Genomic DNA, 19,582 nt, shown 5'->3' on the forward strand with positions numbered 1-19,582 from the left:
CTTGCACGAATCGGAAGCATTATGCTGGAAAGGTGCAATAACCAACAAGTAGAAAGTTTTCCTAGAGCTATGCTTCCAGCGGCCAGGCGGCCACCCGGTCCATCTACAGGCTGCACGCCTAGTTGCTTAACTGGTGACCTAACGAGAATTAGTGTGTCCAACATACAACACCAGGTCCTAGCTTTAGCTACAAAGTTAAAACAAAATAAATATGTATATAATTTTCCAATTTTTAAATTCTTGCTGCCGCACTTGCTATAAGGATCAGTAGTTTCCTCAGTGAACACCATCAATGAAGCCGGCGCTGATGTCATTATTCTTAAAGGATAGGCTTAGTTGCCATGTTTTTTCTAAACCATAATTATAAAGTTACCCCACATATTGTTTACTGGCAAGTAAAGGCGGGGCAAAATTATTTCATGGCGACCAGAGCCCCTCCTTTACCCTAGAGAGAAAGAAGTGTCAAGAGTTCAATTCCTTACTCCAAACCCATCTGGAAATCGAAAGGAGCAACTCAACACGTGTATTTTACTCTGCAAAAATAAATCGCTACCCTTGGACACAGGATGGAGGGAGCAACTCTTCTAGAGAAAACCAAATGGTGGTTGAACAGATCAAAGAAGTTGAAGGAATGGGCGATGAAAGCTGTCCAGAATGATCTGCATGCATGCATGCAAATACAAGGAGCAAGTTTCATCCAATCAAAATTGTGTATGTATCAGGCATTGCGTCGAATTCCATATAGAGGCATTTTTTTCTTTTTAGCCCCACAGCTGAGGGATGAAGTGCTTCAGGAGCTGCAGAGGAGCAAACGTCCCGTAGAGATCAAAACTGAAGCGGAGTTCATCAGCATGAAGCAATCTGTGTTGCTATTCATGAGTGTCATGACCAAAAATCTTGATTTGGATTTCCTCATGTCATTTTGCCCGAAAAATTCAAAAAACGTGAAAATATTCATCGAGGTAAAATCACAAAGAAACCATGATATTTCTTTCATTAAACAAAAGAGATAATATATATATCTTTAGGTTCTGGAGACGGTGTCGATTGATGCCCCAAACGTACGGCATTTAAAAATAAACTCCTTTCACATAAGAATCTGCTTGGAAAGCACAGAATTCCGAAATGCGTGCTTAGGATTTTTAAGCTCCCTGAAGAAACTTAGAATCCTAGAGTTTGTCGATGACTATGACAATCAGATTGACTTGGCGCTATTATGCAGAGAACTCCCCAATTTGCTAGTTCTTAGTGCACCTTTTACTCCTTTAGAGGACGCCAATATGTCTGACGAGGTTATCAGAGAGTCATTTGGGCATCTAAGATTGCTTTGCATGCCTATTTTGTCGTGCGAGGGACTGAACAAGATTTGGAAGGTGCTGCCCAATCTGGATATCATCCAAAACATCTTACCAAACGGTCTCACTTTGGAAGATTTCCTTGAAGACGAAAATTTGCCAAGACAGCGTAAGTATCTCAATTATGAGGCACATATTTCCGGAGATTTCTCCAGCATAAGGTACTTGGAGATATTCTTCCATTTTTCTCATGTGTATATTTCTATATTTATTTCATCTTATTCGAAATATTAATTGTACTGTCATTTGGGAAAATGGAGTGAATTTGCGAAGAATCTGAAACTGCCGAATACCCTTGATGGAAAATGCGTCCGCAAATCTCACAGAATTAAGAAAAATGAAGTTCTCTTTCGTCCGAATCGGCTCCAGTACCGAAAATCGGTTACCGTAACTTATGACACAAATTTCGTCGAGTTTCTTAATTTGTATAAATAAGTAGACACTTTAACTCGAGAGTAATAACGTTTTGATTTGTAATTGAACCTATATGAGGAGTTCCATATAGAAAATGAAATAAACGTGAAGGTTAATTGCCAAACCGAAAAAAGAGCCTATTAAACTAGGCTATCAGCTAACAAAAATCTCATTGACAATATGTTATTTTTAAAACATATATTATTTTTTCAACAAAGGATTTATTTACGAAAGAACCAGAGTATTTCAAATATTTTCTTTCGAACTGTTCAGTTTGGGAAATGAGTGGTGAGATTTGATTATAAGTTGTGTACTGATGGATTTTGAATATCCGGTTACATTTAGCTGTTCATTTTAATTGAATTAACCTGCAGGAAATGAACAATTTCCATTTTTTTTTTGTAAAACTCGAGTTTTACTTATATATTACATAAGTATGAAAATAAACTGAAGAATTAAAAATATCTATGATTGAAGGCATTGTATTTATTCGTAAGAATTTAAAATCTCCACGAGATATGCATCATTGACAATGGCTTCAGAAAAGCCATGGTTTGAAACCAAACCAGATGGGATGTTGAGGAAATTAATGAAGTTCTGCATGAAGCATAGCTTCAAATCCATTAAATCTGGGATAGTTGCAGACGCAATCTTCAAAATTGCCGCAATTTCCTTAAAAAAAGGTCCTGATGTGAATTCACCAATCTCCCAGTGTAAAGACTGCAACGACCCAAAGATCTTATTTTCGGCGATCAAATTTTTCATCTGTTTCAGATCATCAAGTTCGTTATGTTGGCCATCTATCTGTAGTTTCTGCAGACTTGGAGCAGAAGATAGAACGGCGGTAAGGCTCCCTTCAACTATACTATAATATTTATTTTATTTATCAATACAATGACAGAGAAATCCAAGCGGAATTTACTCACCAAACTAATTCTTTGAGGTTGAGGAAGCTTGCCGCTTCGGTGTGGTTTTTAGAGACAGATACTGATCTCAGATGGAGTATTTCCAACTTAGGACAGCGCTCTGAAACTCGGTTCAGATCGATTTCACTTGCTCCGTAACTATCTAAGCAGAGCCTTCGAAGGCTTGCTCCGTATAGACGCAACTCATTATCAAATGGCCCTTGAAGGAAAAAAAGGCGCAGGATCAGACTCTCAAGTGTAGTCGGCACCTGCAGTGTCTGGTAATTTCTGCAAACCCCGTAGTTATATTGTACCTGAAAATCACAAAAAAATTATTGAATAAAAACAGAGAAAAGATTTCAGAATACCTCTAAGTGTCGAACGCTTGAGAAATCTCGAAAATCAGGGCAAACCAAAAATAATGTTTCCTCGTGATTGAAGAATTTTCGCCGTCTTGGAAGTGTGTCATCCTCGAGGAATTCTTCCAGAGTGAGGCCGCGTCTTCGGACGTCAGTAACTATGTCCAACTGCGGGAGCACCTCCCAAATGCGCCTTGTTGAATTGGTCATGTCACACTCCAGCAGCCTGAGGTGTTCAAATGAAGATCTAATTTCGGCTTCAGAAATGTATATTCGATATAAATTGATAAATTTTGCGCTAAATATGCGCAAATTGGGTAGTCCCTGACACAAGAGCGCGAAATCCACATGATAGCGAGTGTTTGCGACAACCTCTAAAAATATCAATTTCTTCAGAGACCTTAAATGGCCAATAAATTCAGTTCGGGATGACTCGCATGCGTAACAATGGATTAATTCATGAGAGCTTATTTTCAAATATTCAATGTTTGGAGCAGCGATCGAGGCCTTTTTAAGAACCTGTAGAAAATCCATTTGAATTATCGGCAACCATGTTATAAATGCTGTTCTACCTCTTTGAAGTCGTGTGCAGACGAATATTTATTTTTCGGGTAAAATGACATGACGACATCCATTTCGAGTTTTTTCGTGCTGGTAGTCATCAAAACCGACACTAACCGCCTCATGCTGATAAACTCCTCCATGGATGTGGTTTTTCCAGGACGCCTTGTCCTCAGCAGCTCTTGCAGCACCATGTCTTTCGCCTCTGGAGCTTGAATGAAAAGAAATAATTGCATTTAAATTAAATTTTCTGAATTTGATTGAATTCCTATATAGTTCATACACAATTTGGATTGGATGTTATCTTGCGTGTATGCGTCTAAGTTGTTCAGGATAGTTTTCATCGTCCAATCCTTCAACTTCTTTAATCCATTCAATCGCCACTTGGTTTTCTCTAAAAGAGTAACGTCCTCCATCTTGCGTTCGACCTGGCAAATTGGATCAAATTGTAATGAAATGTATGTATATCAAGAAGTGTCCATGTTTGAATGTAATGAAGAGGTGAAATTATGTGATGCAGGACTACTATTGAAAAATAAAAATGTCGTTGCGTACAGTCATAATATATACTACCCGAAAGAAACTCTCAAATCAAGCATGCACATAACACAAGTCAGTATCTGATTTAAAAGAAAATATTGACGTTTTGTTGATCAGTGAAGTTGAAAAAAAATTTCTGCCGTGGCCCTTACAAATTATAAATTATGTTTAAATGTAATTCTATGATTTGCCTCAAGAAATGCGTGTCCTCCGTAATATCCTAAAAAATCCACGAATTTGAAGAATTGCTGCCGATGCTTCATGCAGTAGCAAGATAAAGCAATTCTCAACTTAGTTAATGTCCTTTTATAGTACCTGTATATCAGTTTTAATCTCAATGATTGCGAGTATTTTCTGACAAAAAAACACTTGTTGTGGCTTACCTTTCGACTTCTAGATGGTTCTTGCCTTCATAGAAGAAACAAATCGTAGACAAATGGCACTGCCCTCTCTATCGGGAATAAACGGGATAGGCTCTCACCGTCATTTCTTTCAGGTCATTTAGCCCCGCCCTCAACGACCAGTGCGTAACGTCACTCGTTTTTAAATTAAAAACATGACAGCTAAGCTAGGCCTTATACTCTTGTAAACCACTAAAAGCTGTGAAATCAGCGCCACTTCATAGATTTTGATCACTGCTGAAACTTCATAACCGCATTAATTCAGGAAGCCACCAGCAAATGGCGAGACTTTTTAATTTGAAGGGCGGGAAATAAAACATTTGCGGATACATAAAGTTGATTTTAATCTTAGAAAAGAGGAAAAATGCAATGAAATTATCACACAAATTACACAATTCTTTGGAAAAATATTATAATTAACTTCAATAAACACAATACTGATTATAGAGAAAACGACATTCTAATTTAAAAGGTTCTGGCTTTCCATAAATTATCTTCCTGAATATAGTAACATTTATTGTTACTTCAAGGATTCCTAATAATTAAAAAATACACGATGATAAGTTCTTTACTGTGTACAGTTTATTTGTATAGTTTTAAGATCTCGGCGAGATTGCGATCAACCCAACCGGACGGGCCATGAATTGATTTCGCGATTTTGACGAAACACAAGGAAACCGGCAGGAGCGACAGACTCAAGTCTTTTAAATCTGGAATAGTTGCGGACGCGATCTTCAAAATTGCCGCAATTTCCTTGAAAACCGGTTCTGATGTGGATTCACATATCTCCCAGTGTAGAGACTGCAACGATCCAAGAATCTTCTTTGCGATGATCAAATTTTTTATCACCTTTAGATAATCAAGATGGTTATGTCGGCATTTTAGGCGTAATTTCTGCAGATTGGTAGCAGAAGCTAAAACGGTGGCCAGGCTTCCTTCAACAGAACTGCAATACGTATTTTATTTACCAATAAAGACAAGAGAAAATCAAGTGGGATATTTTTACTCACCATACAGTATCGTCCCAAAATATTTCTGTAAGGTTGGGGAAGATTGCTTGTTCAGAGGGGGTTTCAGAGACTCCCACTGATGTCAGGAGGAGTACTTCCAACTTAGGACAGAGCTCAGAGATGCGGTGTAGATCGATTCTACTGAGACCGTCACTATGTAGGGAGAGCCTTCGAATGTTAGCTCCGTATTGGAGCAACTCTGCATCAACTGATGCGTGAAGGTAAAAAAAGTGTAACATGAGAGTCTCAAGTGTAGTCGGCACCTGCAGTATCTGAGAATTGTTTGAAATCCTCTTGTCATAATCTATCTGCAAATCATAAAATGAATTTTAAATCAAAGAAATATAGAGAAAAGATAACAATATACCTCCAAGTGTTGGAGCATGGGGAATTCTGGAGGAGCAGGACAAAAAGAGTAGTTGTGTTCTTCGTGGTTGAAATATTTTCGTGTTCTTGGGAATTGGTCATCCTCGACGAAATCTTCCAAAGTGAGGCCCATTCTTTTGGGGTTATCAACTATGTCCAACTGTGGGAGAACCTTCCAAATGCTGCATCTTGTTTCATGCGTAAATTTTCCTACCAGTAGTCTGAGATGTCCAAATGAAGATTTGATTTGCTCCTCAGACATATTTTTGGTATAAAAATTGGTACAATTCACGCTAAAAACCTGCAGATTGGAAAGTTTTCCACACAACGGCGCATAATCCAAGTCAAAACAGAAGAATCCGACAATCTCTAAGATTCTTAATTCCTTCAGAGAGCTTAATTGACCAATTAAATGTGTTAATGAATTAGATGTTTGAGGTATTTTCAAATGGAAAACGCTTGGAGCATCAATTGGCACCATCTTCAGAACCTGTAGAAAATCCTTTTGAATGGGAGTTAGCTATAGTTCTAAATTTTTATATTTGTTGCTCAACCTGGTTGAATATTTCTCGTGTAGGAAAGTATTTATTGTCAGGGTGAAATGTCATGAGGGCATCCAAATCAAGTTCTTTTGTTATGGTGTTCATCAAAACCAACACACACCGCTTCATGCTGTTGAATTCCTCGATGGTTATGGTTTGCCCAGGACGCCTTGTCCTCAGCAGCTCCTGCAGCACTTTGTCTCTCATATCTGGCGCTGAAATGGAAATTATTTGTCTCTCTAAATATCTCTTAAATTACTGAATTTAACGGAATTTCTATGTCATACACAATTTGGATTTGATGTAACTTCCATTTTGTTTTTGCGAGTATGCATCCAAGTTACTCATGACAGCTTCCATCGTCCAATCCTTCAACTGCTTTGATCGCCGCAACCGGAGTTTGGCTTTCCTTAAAAGGGTGGCGTTATTCATACTGTGTCCGACCTGCGGGGATCGATTCTGGTAAATTTATCATGAAATAAAATTTTCTTTATAGGTTTCACTATTTGAAATGTTAATGAAATTGCCAATTTATGAGATTCTGGCCATGGCCGTTACAGATTCAATACTATAGCCAATTAATATTTGGTCTAGGAAATATTCTCAAATGTCTATGGATTGGAATAATTCAAAGCGAACCTGAGTTTAAGGCATTATCGACTGCATATTGGCTAAATACTTTCTAAACTCACCTGATGTTGAGGTTTTGGCTAAGAAAAATCTTTTCTTGACTGCACCCTTCGACGTCCTAACGGTTTTTGGGTTTCGAAGAAAACAAACACTGCCTGCTTTATTGAGAAAAAACGATAAGCTCTCTCAGCCATGACTTTCAGAATTGAATTTCCCCACCCTAAAAGCCCTGTAGAAAAATGGTATATGTGGTATCTGACGTCACTCGTTTTCGAATTAAGACATGGCTGCCAGGCCAATACTCTTGTAACACCCCTTGAAGCAGTGCAACCAGCGCCTTCTGGTGTTCCCTGCCGAAATTACTTGACCGGAGTGATTCAGGAAGCAGCGCAGGCGGGAATTTTAAATTTGAAATGCAGCAATCAGTCTAAGGACCAAAATCTTCTGCCTCTACTCCTACTCGCATCTTGTTAAATAATATAATTTTGTTTAATTATAGTCAGGACACTCAAAAATTAAAGCAATATTTATTTACTATAAAATCAATTTACAACAATTACAATTGACAACCTGAAATGATCCTAAATACCTGAATCTTTCAGGTTTTCTTAAAAACCTTCAGTTGCACACTCGTAGCCATAAATAGGAATTTAAGTGTTCGTAATTGTTTACAAATTCTCATCGAGACCATAAAATATTTCGAACTAAACAAATTTTTAAATTTAATCGTACGTTTAATAGTGTCGATGAGAAGGAGAAATAAACGATTGCTGTACCAGATAAAATTAGTGGCAATAAGTGTGTGGTCATAAATTCACTCATTCACTGCTTTATTTGCTGTCAACGCTTTTTAAAGTGGCAGCTTTCCTTAAAGTTGTGTTGATTTGCACGAAGAACGGTTTTAAGGAATTAATGTTTAAAATAATTGCTTTTTTCCACTTGATTTATTAGATATACAATTCTTTTTATAACGAAATTCTTGCCATCAGCTGTGGATCAGGATTGCCAACGTGACTTTACACTATTTTAGTTTCCAAAACTGACACCATTCACAGAGTGGCGGTAACATCACCGCTTTGAAAGATGACAAGGTGATAGGCTCCTGGTCACTATTTGTTTTTATTTCTTTTGTTTAGACATAAAAGACGTCAGAGATGCCCTGGAGTTTTAAATCAGTCGTATTTCGTATTTGCTCTAACTATTTGGGCGTGATTTAATAAATAGAGGATAAGCTCTAACCACCATGTATTTCAGGTATGTTTAGCCCCGTCCTCAACGCCCTGAGTATTCTAATTAATAGATTATCTGACGTCAATGGATTTTAAGAATAAAGATAACATGTCAGCCAGGCCAATACACTTGTAACCTCCAAAAACTGAAGGATCAGCGCCACTTCATAGATTGTGATCACTGCTGAACGTACTGAAATATTGAGTGCTACAACAAGCCGCTAGCAGATGGCGAGAATTTTTAAATCTTAAATGCGGGAAATGCAATATAAAAACATCTGGCACCTGAGATGAGACCAACGCAGTGTCTGCCAGGATATCGCATAGTTTGAACCCTGAGCTCTATAGGAGAAACCGAATCGGCAGATACCAATCATCAAAGTACAGTTTTGCAATGCTGAATTCCAAAATGAATAAGTCATTTCCTAAGTCTACTTGGTACTGCACGTACTGTGATAGGAAGCTAGATGAAAAGCTCGCAGAAAAATATTTATGCGGGCAATGTCTTTCAGCCTGGTAAGTCTCTTGTTATCGCAGATATTATGCAATTAATTTTAATGTGAGTTTTATACAGGAGACAAAAACTCTCCAAGGCACGAATGGAAGGAGAGGAGAGTGCTAAAACTGACCCTGCAGCTCGGCGCCAGAAGCAGAGGTCACAGAAAATTTAAAACATCCAATCTAACTGGAATTCGAAGATGAGCCGCGCCGTGAAAATGCTATAGTAGTCGCCTAAAACATCTTCAAAAGAATAGTTGCAACAATTGTGAGGGGTGCGTCCGCAAATCTTCCATGAATGGCTAAATCGAAGATTTTTCTTTCATGAATAGCCCACTGAGTTTTGTGAGCATCGCGGAAATTTTCTGAGGCGTGTTCTTAAAAAACAATGGTTAGGCAGACGGCAGAAGACATAATCGAGGAACAAAGATTTTAAATTCGATTTAAAAAGGATAGTTTTCTTAATAAAACTTATAACATAGTCACGACTGATGCTGAAGTAATGATGAGAAATAAAATATGTATACTTTTATTTGCAATAATTATCTAGCCATATGAAATTTAAATTATTAACATTGCATTAAAAATACGTGCTTGAGAAATAGTTTTTTAATTTTAAAAATTATTGGTTCCTGTTTACAGTTTAATTGCTAGTTATTTTGGAATTAAACAAAATAAACATAAATTTTGGTACCGAACAAAAGACAGTCTCGACTCAATTTAAATTTCCCGCGAGCTGCTCATGACGAAAATTGAGTAATTTCTGCAGTGATCACCCTCCATGAAGTGGCGCTGATCTCACGGCTTTGAAAGGTTCTTGCTCGTAGTTTCTTATTCTAACACCGTTCACGGAGTGGCGCTATTCTCACTGCTCTGTTATGGTTGAATGTTTTTTAATATCGATAATACTTATCGACTATATCATTTCAAAATATTGCTAGCTAATGGGGCGGGTTACGGAACTGTTTTTTGGCTCGAGCTTGAAACACTGTACAATGATAGCCCTATGCCCAGCGTTGCCATTTTCTTTCAAGTTGGCGTTGCCGTAATCCACCCCAATGTGTGAAAAAAATATTGAATTGTCAGTATTTTAATCGATATTCAATACCGAATTGTAAGAGGAATTATATTTCAAAACACGTGTTTACTTCTAACTATATTGAAGTCGAGTGAAGCAAAGAAAAGACCATTGTATCTCTCAGCAAAATCCTCGAAATCAAGGTGAGTAAAGCAACCTACTGCGTATATTAGGAATTATTTAGTGGTCCGTTTGGTTTTAACGCCAAGAAATCGCTACTGCCGGCAAGATTCAGCAGGAATTCTTCAAATCTACCGCGATTTATTCTTATAGCACACGCATACATGTACTGTTTCTTGTCTGAATTTCCATAGCAAGCGATTTTTCAATTCCTAACTTTATTTTAATCGTGCGAAATAATTTCAGCCTATGGTATAGTACGTGTCCTGCAGTCATATTTCGCATCTTACAACGTTCGCGAATAGTGAAACTTTGATTAATATTTTTGTTACTGAAAAATAGTACAAAACAAACCTTCACAGGTCAGAGTCAATATGGATGACGCTACTCTTGTACGGATTACCAAAATCCGGTTGACGCGATTAAAGACGTTAAAGGATTGGGCAATGAAAGCTGTCCTAAGTAATTTCGATGTTTTCCAGAAATGTGAAATATTTATCACAGTACAAGATTTAGGAGTTGAAAGTGTCGCAAAAATCACATAGGTAAATATCGGTGATTACCGTTGATAATTGCCTCCTTGTATGGTAAGAATATGACATATTCTGGTAAATTCCTGCACGTACGCGTATGTTTGTTTCGTGGCAAAGCCCAAAGTTTTATTTAAACAGGAAAGTGCGTTTTCGTCCTTTGACAGCAACATGCAGACTTTATTTGCACTGTATTAAAGTAAAAACCACAAAACCAATAAAATATAACCATTCCTCGCAGGTCGAGCACAGGATGGAAGACGCCAATCTTGTATTGAAAACCAAATCCCGGTTGCTGGGATTAAAGAAGTTGAAGAATCTTACAATGCAAACTATCCTGAGTAACCTGGATGAACTAATTATAAAACAAGGAGGGAATTATTTGCTAAAAAATTTGTGTATGTATTAATAGATTTCCGTTAAATTGATTAAAAGGCAAATGCTATAAATTTCAGCTCCAGAGCTGAGGGATGTCATGCTCCAGGAGCTGCAGCTGCTGAGGAGTAGCCCTGTTGAAACAAATGCCATGGACGTTTACGACAACAAGAAGCGCTCTTTGTGTGTTTTGATGAACACCAGGACCAAAATACTCGATTTGGATTACCTCATGTCTTTTTATCCAAGACAGTTAACTACCAAGGATGAGTTCTACCTGGTAAAATATCTCATAAACGCGTCAACCTCGATTGTGACTAGTCAAACGAATTTTCTATAGGTTCTCATGATGTTCTCGATTGCTGCTCCAAATGTCCAGCACTTGAAAATAAACATAAAGAACCTCGTGGATTGTTTCAGCACGGATTTCACCCGAGAAGCGTGTATTCGTTATCTAAGTTTCCTGAAGAAATTAAGAATCTTAGAGATCGTTGATGGCTCTCCTCAAAAAGTTGACGTTCCGCTGTTGTGCAAGAAACTTCCCGATTTGCGTGTACTTAGCGCGGGAGAGATAGATTTCGACATGAGCAAGATGTCCGAGGAAGAAATCAAAAACTCTTTTGGACACCTGGCACTGCTCGAATGTGGTTACTTGACGTGGGAAGCAGAGTTCCAGATTTGGAAGGTTCTGCCTAATTTGGACATCGTCCCGAACGTCGGAGGAAATGGACTCAATTTGGAAGATTTCGTTGAAGACGGAAATCCCCAAGCAAGACAGAGAAAATACCTCGATTTCGAGCCTTACTCTTTGAATTTTAATGTTTGTGCCGATGCAGATTTCTCCGGCATCAGACATTTGAAGGTAATTAATCATTTTTTGAATGTCTTTTTGTATTAAATTAATCTTATGAAATTCAGTTTATGTGTACCGAACGGAGCTGGAACAAGTTTGAAAAGATCCCGAAGGGGCCAATCACACTTGAGAGTCTGAGCCTTTTCTTACTGGACAATCCAAAACCAGTTGAAGACATTTTGCTCAAATTTGGAGCAAACCTTCGATGGCTTTCCATTAGCGGATCTGGTTTTCCAAGTGTTCAACTCAACCGAGTTTCTGAACTATGTCCCAAGTTGAAAGTACTCCAAATGAAATCATTGAAATTCAATGAAATCTCTCAACCAGCAAATTTCTCACATTTGGAAGAATTAGTTTGGGAAGACACATATGGGTATGTAGATTTTCAAAAGGTTTTTTTAATAAATATTTCATTGAAATTTATTACAACAGGATCAGCCTAACCAACGTTTTGTCTGCTGCTCCAAACCTGCAGAAATTGAAGATCGACACCTGGATATACAATCTCCTAGATCTGCAACAGGTGAAATATTTGATAATCGAAAACAAGATCCTTTCCTCCTTGAGGTCTCTGCAATTGGAGATAAGTGCATCTTCATCAATACGAGTCTACAAGGAAATAACGGCATTAGTGAAGAATGCGGCCGCGGTTCTCCCAGAGCTTGAAAACTTAAAATTGTCATACGAGTATTGCATCTTCAGTTCCAAGCTCTTTGCGGAATCAACGCCTTCAAGATATTTTGCGAAGTTTTTAGAAAACCGTGGCTTGTATGAAGCCATAAAAGAGGACACAAATCTTTTCGAGATATTGAAATCTTTTGAATTAAACTAATTTTGAAAATTTACATTCAAGTGTGTCGATGAGAAGAAGATGGAAATGAGGGATTAGAATTAAATGTGTCATTCAATAAGGATTACTGGACCAGATAAAATTAGTAGCAATAAATATGATCAAAAGACAAAAGTTCACTGTTTGCTTTTTTATTTTCCATCAAAGCTTTCTTTATAGATAACTCCGATGATCTGCGGCAGGGTAGGATATAAAATATGAATAATTTTTATTTGCAATAACCGGCAATAACTATCTAGCCATAAGAATCAATTTAAATTAATAACATAACATTAAAAATACGTGTATGAGAAAAGGTTTTTAATTTAAAATATTGTTGTTCCTATTTACACTTTAATTGCTAGTTATTTTGGAATGAAAACATAAATTTTGGTGTCGAACAAAAGACAGTCTCAACTAAATTTGAATTTCCCGCGAATCTTATTACATTGTCACCAGCTGCTCATGACGAAAATTGAATAAATTCTGCAGTGAACACCCTCCATGAAGTGGCGCTGATCTCACTGCTTTGAAAGGTTCTTGCTCGTAGTTTCTTATTCTAAAACCGTTCACGGAGTGGCGCTATTCTCACTGCTCTGTTATGGTTAAATGTTTTGGAATATCGATAGTTATCGAGTATGTTATTTCAAAATATTGCCAGTTAATCAAGCGGGTTAGGGCAATATTTTTTGAAACAGTGTACAATGCAAGCCTTATGCCCAGCGTCGCCATTATCGTCCAAGTTTGCGTTGCCGTAATCCACCAGCGTTGTATGCAATTTAAAAAAAAGTATCGATATAATTTTCAGTAACTAAATCGATATTATAACCAAATTTTATGAGGCATCATTTCAAAACACATGTGTTTTCGTCTAACCATTTGGTAGCCGAGTGAAGCAAAGAAGCACCAATTCATCTCTCAGAAAAATCCTCGAAATCAAGGTGAGAAAAGCAACCTCCTGCGTATTTTAGGAACTATTTATTTAGTGTTCCGTTTGTTGAAATTGCCCAGAAATCGCTACTGCAGGAACAATTCAAATTTCCGGCGATTTGAGAATATCTTTTAGAACACGCACGTGGAGTGTTTGTTGTCTGCATTTTCATATCAAACAATTTCGTCAGTGAAAGCAATTTTTGAATCTTGCGAAGTGAATTCAGGCTATGATATAGTGACCTGCAGTCATATTTGGCACCTTATAATTTGTGCGAATAATCGATCCCTTTGATAAATACATATTTCTGTTTTAGAGAAATAAAATGAAATCAATCTCCACAGGTTGGAAACGAAATGGAAATCGCTGCACTAAAAAAGAAATCCAAGTTTCTGTTGCAAAAATCAAAGAAAATCAAGGATTTGGCGAGGAGAACTGTCATAAGGAACTTGTCTCGATACATTAAAGTAGAGGGAGTTAACTACATCCAATCCAAATTGTGTAAGCATACGGCATTTCGCAATATTAAGAACAAAGGAATAAAAAGAGTTTTCTGTTTCAGCCCCAGAGATGAGGGACGTCGTGCTGCAGGAGCTGCTCAGGACAAGGCGTCCTGGACAAATAGAAACAATTGAAGAGTTCATGAGCATCAAGCGGTCTGTGTTGGCTTTGATGAACACCAGGACAAAGAAACTTGATTTGGATGTCCTCATGTCTTTTTATCCTCGTGAGTGATCCTCGTGATCAAAATTCCGTGTACGAATTCAACGAGGTAAAAAAGCAAGGAATAACACCCCGATTTCGTTTCTTGAAAAGGATTTCTTATAGGTCCTGATGATGGTCTCTATTGCTGCTCCCAACATCCGGCAATTGAAAATGAACATTACGGAGATCAAGCGAAGTTTCGCCAATAATGCTTATAAAAACGCGATTATGAGTCATCTAAAATCTCTGAAGGAATTAAGAATCATACAGATAGACGGACACGCTTTTCGTCTGGAGGAGTTTCCCCTGTTTTGCAGAGAACTGTCCAATTTGCGGGCTCTTAGCGTGTCCTATTATGCCGATGAGGACATGACTGAGGATGAAATCGTACAAACTTTTGGACATCTTAGTCTCCTCGAATATTGCACGTCGCGGACCACTAAAGAAAAGATTTGGAAAGTTCTACCGCATCTGGACATCGTCGGTGACGTCAGGAATTACGGTCTCACGTTGGAAGACTTTCTTGAGGACGACCAAGCTCCAAGAAAGCGAAAACTTTTTTCATATGACTGGAACTTGGACAAATCCACAAATATTGATCTCTCCAGCATCCGGCACCTAGAGGTATTTTCTCCTTCATTTAATTTCGTCAGTTTATTTCTAATAGTTTCAACTTTTAGACTAACCGATCCTCCGATTCGTGGATCAAAGATATGGAAACACTGAATGCTAGCACACTCGAGGGTCTGACCCTCAACCTGATGGGGCCGGGAGATTCAATTGACCCTTTTTTGCTCAAGTATGGGTCAAACTTGCGAAAGCTCTTTTTGATTGGGAATTCAAATCCATCTCGGACATTAGGTGCGCTAACGACAAGCAAGTTGGGAAGTTTTTCATAGAGCAGCGAAATATCCACAGAAGTGCCATCGCATCCAACGACCTTTAAGATTCTCAGGTCCTTCAGAGAGCTTTAATGATGTATGAACGTGTTTCGGATGAAACCATTGTTCAAACAATCTGCGAGGTCATCAAAGGCTACTATCAGCTGCCGGACGTTTGGAGCAGAAATTGTGACCACCCTGAGAACCTGTGGAAAATTCTTGTGATTAATCGGTCGTATCTTGCGGTTTATTTGTTATTCTACCTCGATGAATTCGAGTGGAGAATCAATATTGCAACGTTCAAATGACATGAGATGATGCAAATCAAGTTTTTTTGTCGCGGTGCTCATCAACACCAACGCAGTGTGCGTCATGCTGACTAAATCCTCTTCAGTTTTGACATCTTCACGACGTGTGCTCCTCTGCAGCTCCTGCAGCAGTTCATCCCTCAGCTCTGGCGCTGAAATTTAAAGCAATTATATATACCTCTGTTTTTGGAATTCTACGCAATGCCAAATATACATACACAATTTGTTTTGGATGCATTTTCCTCTTTGAATATGCGTGAATGCATGCAAATTAGCCCGGATAGATTTCATCGCCCAGTCCTTGAACGACTTTGATCGGTTCAACCACCATGCACTTTGAGGACGCCAAATTGTCTGAGTTGGACATCGGAAATTCTGCTATTTGGTTATTCATGCAGCCTTGATGATCTTGAGGTTATTTGCAGTCTCTTCACTGGGAACTGAGCAGGTTTACAATATAACCTTTTTTCAACGAAATTGCTCCAGTTGTATATATTGAGTCATTATCAAATTAAAGCCTTTATTCGCGCAAAGCTAATCGAGTTTTACGATCGAGCATCGCGAATTCAAAGCAGTACGAATTGTCAAGAAACGATTTTTTCAATGGTAGTAATTATCCAGACGGCTTAATTCAAATTGTACTCGTTTTGTGTGGCTTCTCTATTCTGGTGTATTACTTGTAAGGGTTTATTTTGGCATGAATAAATCAAATTACTTGGAATTTCACTCAATGTTTTTATTTTCTAAGTAGCATTTTAAAAATCTTAACATTTGGAAATAAAATACTTAATCGACTTACTATAGTTATTTTGCTTTGAATGTATACGGACTTGATATTTGAATTATTTTTCGTAGTTTGGAATTGAGAAATAAACTTTTCCAATCGTTAATAACGCTGTTTCTCTGCAAACTCCCAATCCGAATCCTAAAATTGTAGGATCAAAGTCTCTTTTCCTGGTAATTTTAAAGGTAAAAACCATAGTGATTAAATCGCGAATTAAATTTGCTTAACAATTTCGGAGTCTACAGGCATAATCATCATTTCATTTATAATTAAAACTGTATAATTCGCAAATAAAAGTCAGTTTATTTGATACAACTATCAGCTATTTTAAACAACAATAAAAGAAATTCTAATTTGATGAGAAAGATCCTTGAATTAATGGAATGTCAAAAGTCATCACAATATCCTTCCTCTTTATAAAATATTCCAGCAAACTGGCATTTGACTAATATTCAATTCACAGATGACTTAAAACAAGACTACAAAAGAACTCTGTTCACTGCTCCTCGGCTTCGACCAGCTTGGGCGACGCCTTCTTGGGGTTGTACCCTGGCAGAAGGGTGTTGAGGATCTGGTCCAGGAGATGATTGACCTTCACTTCCTTCTCCTCGACAGCTTCCTTGCAGCAGGGGCAGCGTGCCTTTTCCGAAGACATTTCAAAGCAAAGCTACAAAGACAATTAATACCATCAGTTTTATTTAAAATAAATTCTCAACTCACAAGGCAAGCATTGTGGCTGCAGGACAAGGTGATTGGCTCTTTGACCACCTTCTTGCAGACGCAGCAACGAAACTTCTTGGCCAGGGCAGCGATGAAGTACTGGAAAGGATTTTATTATTTTCAAGAAGATTAATTTTTAATATATTCTCACGGGATGGCCGAGCTTGAGGCTGGCACTCAGGTCGTTCCAGTTTCTGTCGTTGGCCACGTCTTCTTTGATCAGGCCCTCGATGGACGGGGGAAGAACGTAGGGCGGCATTTCCTTCTTCGGCTTCACCTCTTCGACCGGCAACTTCCTCTTCAGTCGCTTCTCGATGACGACACCCTGGAAATCGGCATTATTCTCAAGGTCTGATACTTATTGTCAAATAGATGGTTAAACACATATAAAGTTGATTTAATTGCCAAGAAACGCACTAAAATCGGAAAATTCTTTGTCTGAAAATTTCTCGACGCTGAATGGCTGACGCAACGTGCACGTCAACAGCTTCAACGGTTGCCTAGCAACGGCTTGCGCGCTATGTGAATTTCGCGGGAGATTCTGTCATGCGCCTGCGTCAACCAATCAGCGTCGAGAATTCTTAGAGCAAAATAGGAATTTAGTTTGCACGTTCCAGCAAAGTTAAGAACAAATTCTCCGACTTGAAAAGACTCACGTTCTTCTTGAAGACCCAGATTTGGCCGCTGGTCACGCCAGGGACTTTTCCGCGGCGATTTTCTGGCACCACGACGCCCGCACTGCGAGGCTGGACAGTAATCTTCGGCTTTTTTGGCTTCTTCTCGGGGCAGTGGTCGGCGAACACGGCCCGCGTTTCTTCCTCCTCAATGTGGCAGCGTGTGCACAACCTAACCAATCGGAATGTAAATTCAGGCGTTTTCTACTTTAAGATGGTCTTTGACGAAGGTTCTGGGCACACCAATCGATTCCGGAGGGTCGAATTATGTGAAAGATATTTTTTCCGACCAGAAAGCCCAGCGCGACGTTCGAACTTTCTTTCCCGCCAAAACCGATGCGAGAAGTGCGCATGCGTGAGAGCTGGCTTGATCGGACAAAGAATTCATTCGTACAGGCGGTCTCTCTGCAAGTGCGCAAACCAGCTCTCACGCATGCGCACTTCTCGCACAATACGTTCATCGGCACTGTGTGCTTTTAGGAGGGAAAAAATCGATTGGTGTGGTCAGAAAATTCGTCAATGACGGTCCTTAGAGCGAATAGAAAGGGGCGTGTCCAGAAAAACCAGTTGAAAAATTATAGCGAAGCTGTTGAATTCAATAAAAGGGGGCGTAACCCGCGGTTATCATACCAAGATGGCGAACTGGAAAGTAGTTCAAAAGGAAGCTTAATCTGAAAAACGTCGAAAAGGGGCGAAACCAAAAAATTAAAAGGGGCGTTACCTTAAATCATGTCCAAATGGGCGTAATTAGCGAAAAGAAAAATCTTTGAGGGAAAAGGGGCGTTTCCAAGAACGCCATTGAACTTGGAAAATATTTAAAAGGGGGAGTAACCTGAAAACGCGCCCAGAAGGGGGCGTAGCCGGCAAAATCAACGAAAACGAACCATCAAGGGAAAATGAGCATTAAATAGAACCTTCGTGACCTTGGAAAAAAATAAAAAAGGGGGCGTTCCCCGATAATCTGGAGATTAAATCGTAAGAATCAGTACTCACCATTTTTCATTGGCGCGATTTTTTGATTCTGCGTTGGCACAGGACACGTGACACTTGTTTTCGCAATCGCGGCACGTGATAAGCGGCTTTGCTCCGCCTTTGACGCCGCAGAAAACGCAGCTGCACGCCCGGCACTTGAACCTCGGGTTCTCCACGCACCGCTCGCACTCTGAAAATAATCGATTTTTCCCTTTTCATTAATTTCATTTGGAGAATATGCCTAAAACTGCAAGCTTAATGTAAAATATTAACTAATATATAAATTTTCAGATAGTTAGCTCACGTTTTCTGAGGGTAATCGTGATTCCCTGCCTGGTCCACTGCTCGCGCGGCGCCAAATCAGGGAATTTGAAGGTGCTGTGTAAGAAGAAGACGCGCTGCTCCGCCATTTTTTCCTCCGAAGCGAGCAACACCCTTCCGAACACCTCCGGAATCATGTTCGCCGCTTTCTGCACCCTGGTCACCAGCACCTTGTACCTGAAAAGAGCCAATTTGAACCCTTGCGACCTTGACATTTGAAGGTGTCACCAGCCCCTGTGGCAGTTTGGCATGAGCATGTAGGCCAGCAGGCACATGCCCTTTTCCAGTTCCTTGGCGGACAACTCGACGCCCCTGCCAGGCGCCAGAAACTTCAGTTCAACCGAGTTCTCCACCAGTCCAGACCTTTTTGAGTCAGAATTTAATTATTAAATTGCGCAAATCAACAAAATTCCTCACCGTTTGTTGCGAACGTTGAATTTCATTTCCTTCTCGGAGGTTACGCCCACAATGGAGGCCTCGTGCCACTCGCCGTTCGTCCTGTCTTGGCACAAAACGGCATCCTCGACCTGCGCAAATTGCAAGGTTAGTTTCCGCAGAAAAATTTACAAAATTAAGAAGCGCCCACCTCGAAAAAGCAGTTTTTCTTGCTGTTCCTCTTGGTTTCGTCGGAGGTGCTGCAATTGCTTGCTGCTTCAAAGAACGGCAACGGCACACTCCAATTGTAATTCAT

At 39.2% G+C, this 19,582-nt stretch overlaps 1 protein-coding gene and 1 long non-coding RNA gene across 2 annotated transcripts; both read right to left on the reverse strand.

The window, feature by feature from the left end:
- Window positions 1–15,103: 15,103 nt before the first annotated feature.
- On the reverse strand, window positions 15,104–15,750 carry LOC135934990 (uncharacterized). The gene is made up of 3 exons (XR_010574161.1): window positions 15,639–15,750; window positions 15,376–15,572; window positions 15,104–15,318 (listed from the first exon to the last, which is right to left on the reverse strand). It is a non-coding gene; the product is annotated as an uncharacterized LOC135934990 (long non-coding RNA).
- A 670-nt stretch (window positions 15,751–16,420) lies between these two features.
- On the reverse strand, window positions 16,421–19,582 carry LOC135935987 (E3 ubiquitin-protein ligase UHRF2-like). The gene is made up of 9 exons (XM_065478642.1): window positions 19,478–19,582; window positions 19,309–19,418; window positions 19,120–19,254; window positions 18,875–19,068; window positions 18,592–18,760; window positions 17,581–17,770; window positions 17,076–17,249; window positions 16,925–17,023; window positions 16,421–16,871 (listed from the first exon to the last, which is right to left on the reverse strand). The coding sequence occupies exons 1-9, from the start codon at window positions 19,580–19,582 to the stop codon at window positions 16,701–16,703; spliced, it is 1,347 nt and encodes a 448-aa protein (XP_065334714.1). The 3' UTR covers window positions 16,421–16,700.

This window comes from Cloeon dipterum, chromosome 2 (genome assembly GCF_949628265.1).
Source record: "Cloeon dipterum chromosome 2, ieCloDipt1.1, whole genome shotgun sequence".
In the NCBI taxonomy this organism is placed as follows: domain Eukaryota; kingdom Metazoa; phylum Arthropoda; class Insecta; order Ephemeroptera; family Baetidae; genus Cloeon; species Cloeon dipterum.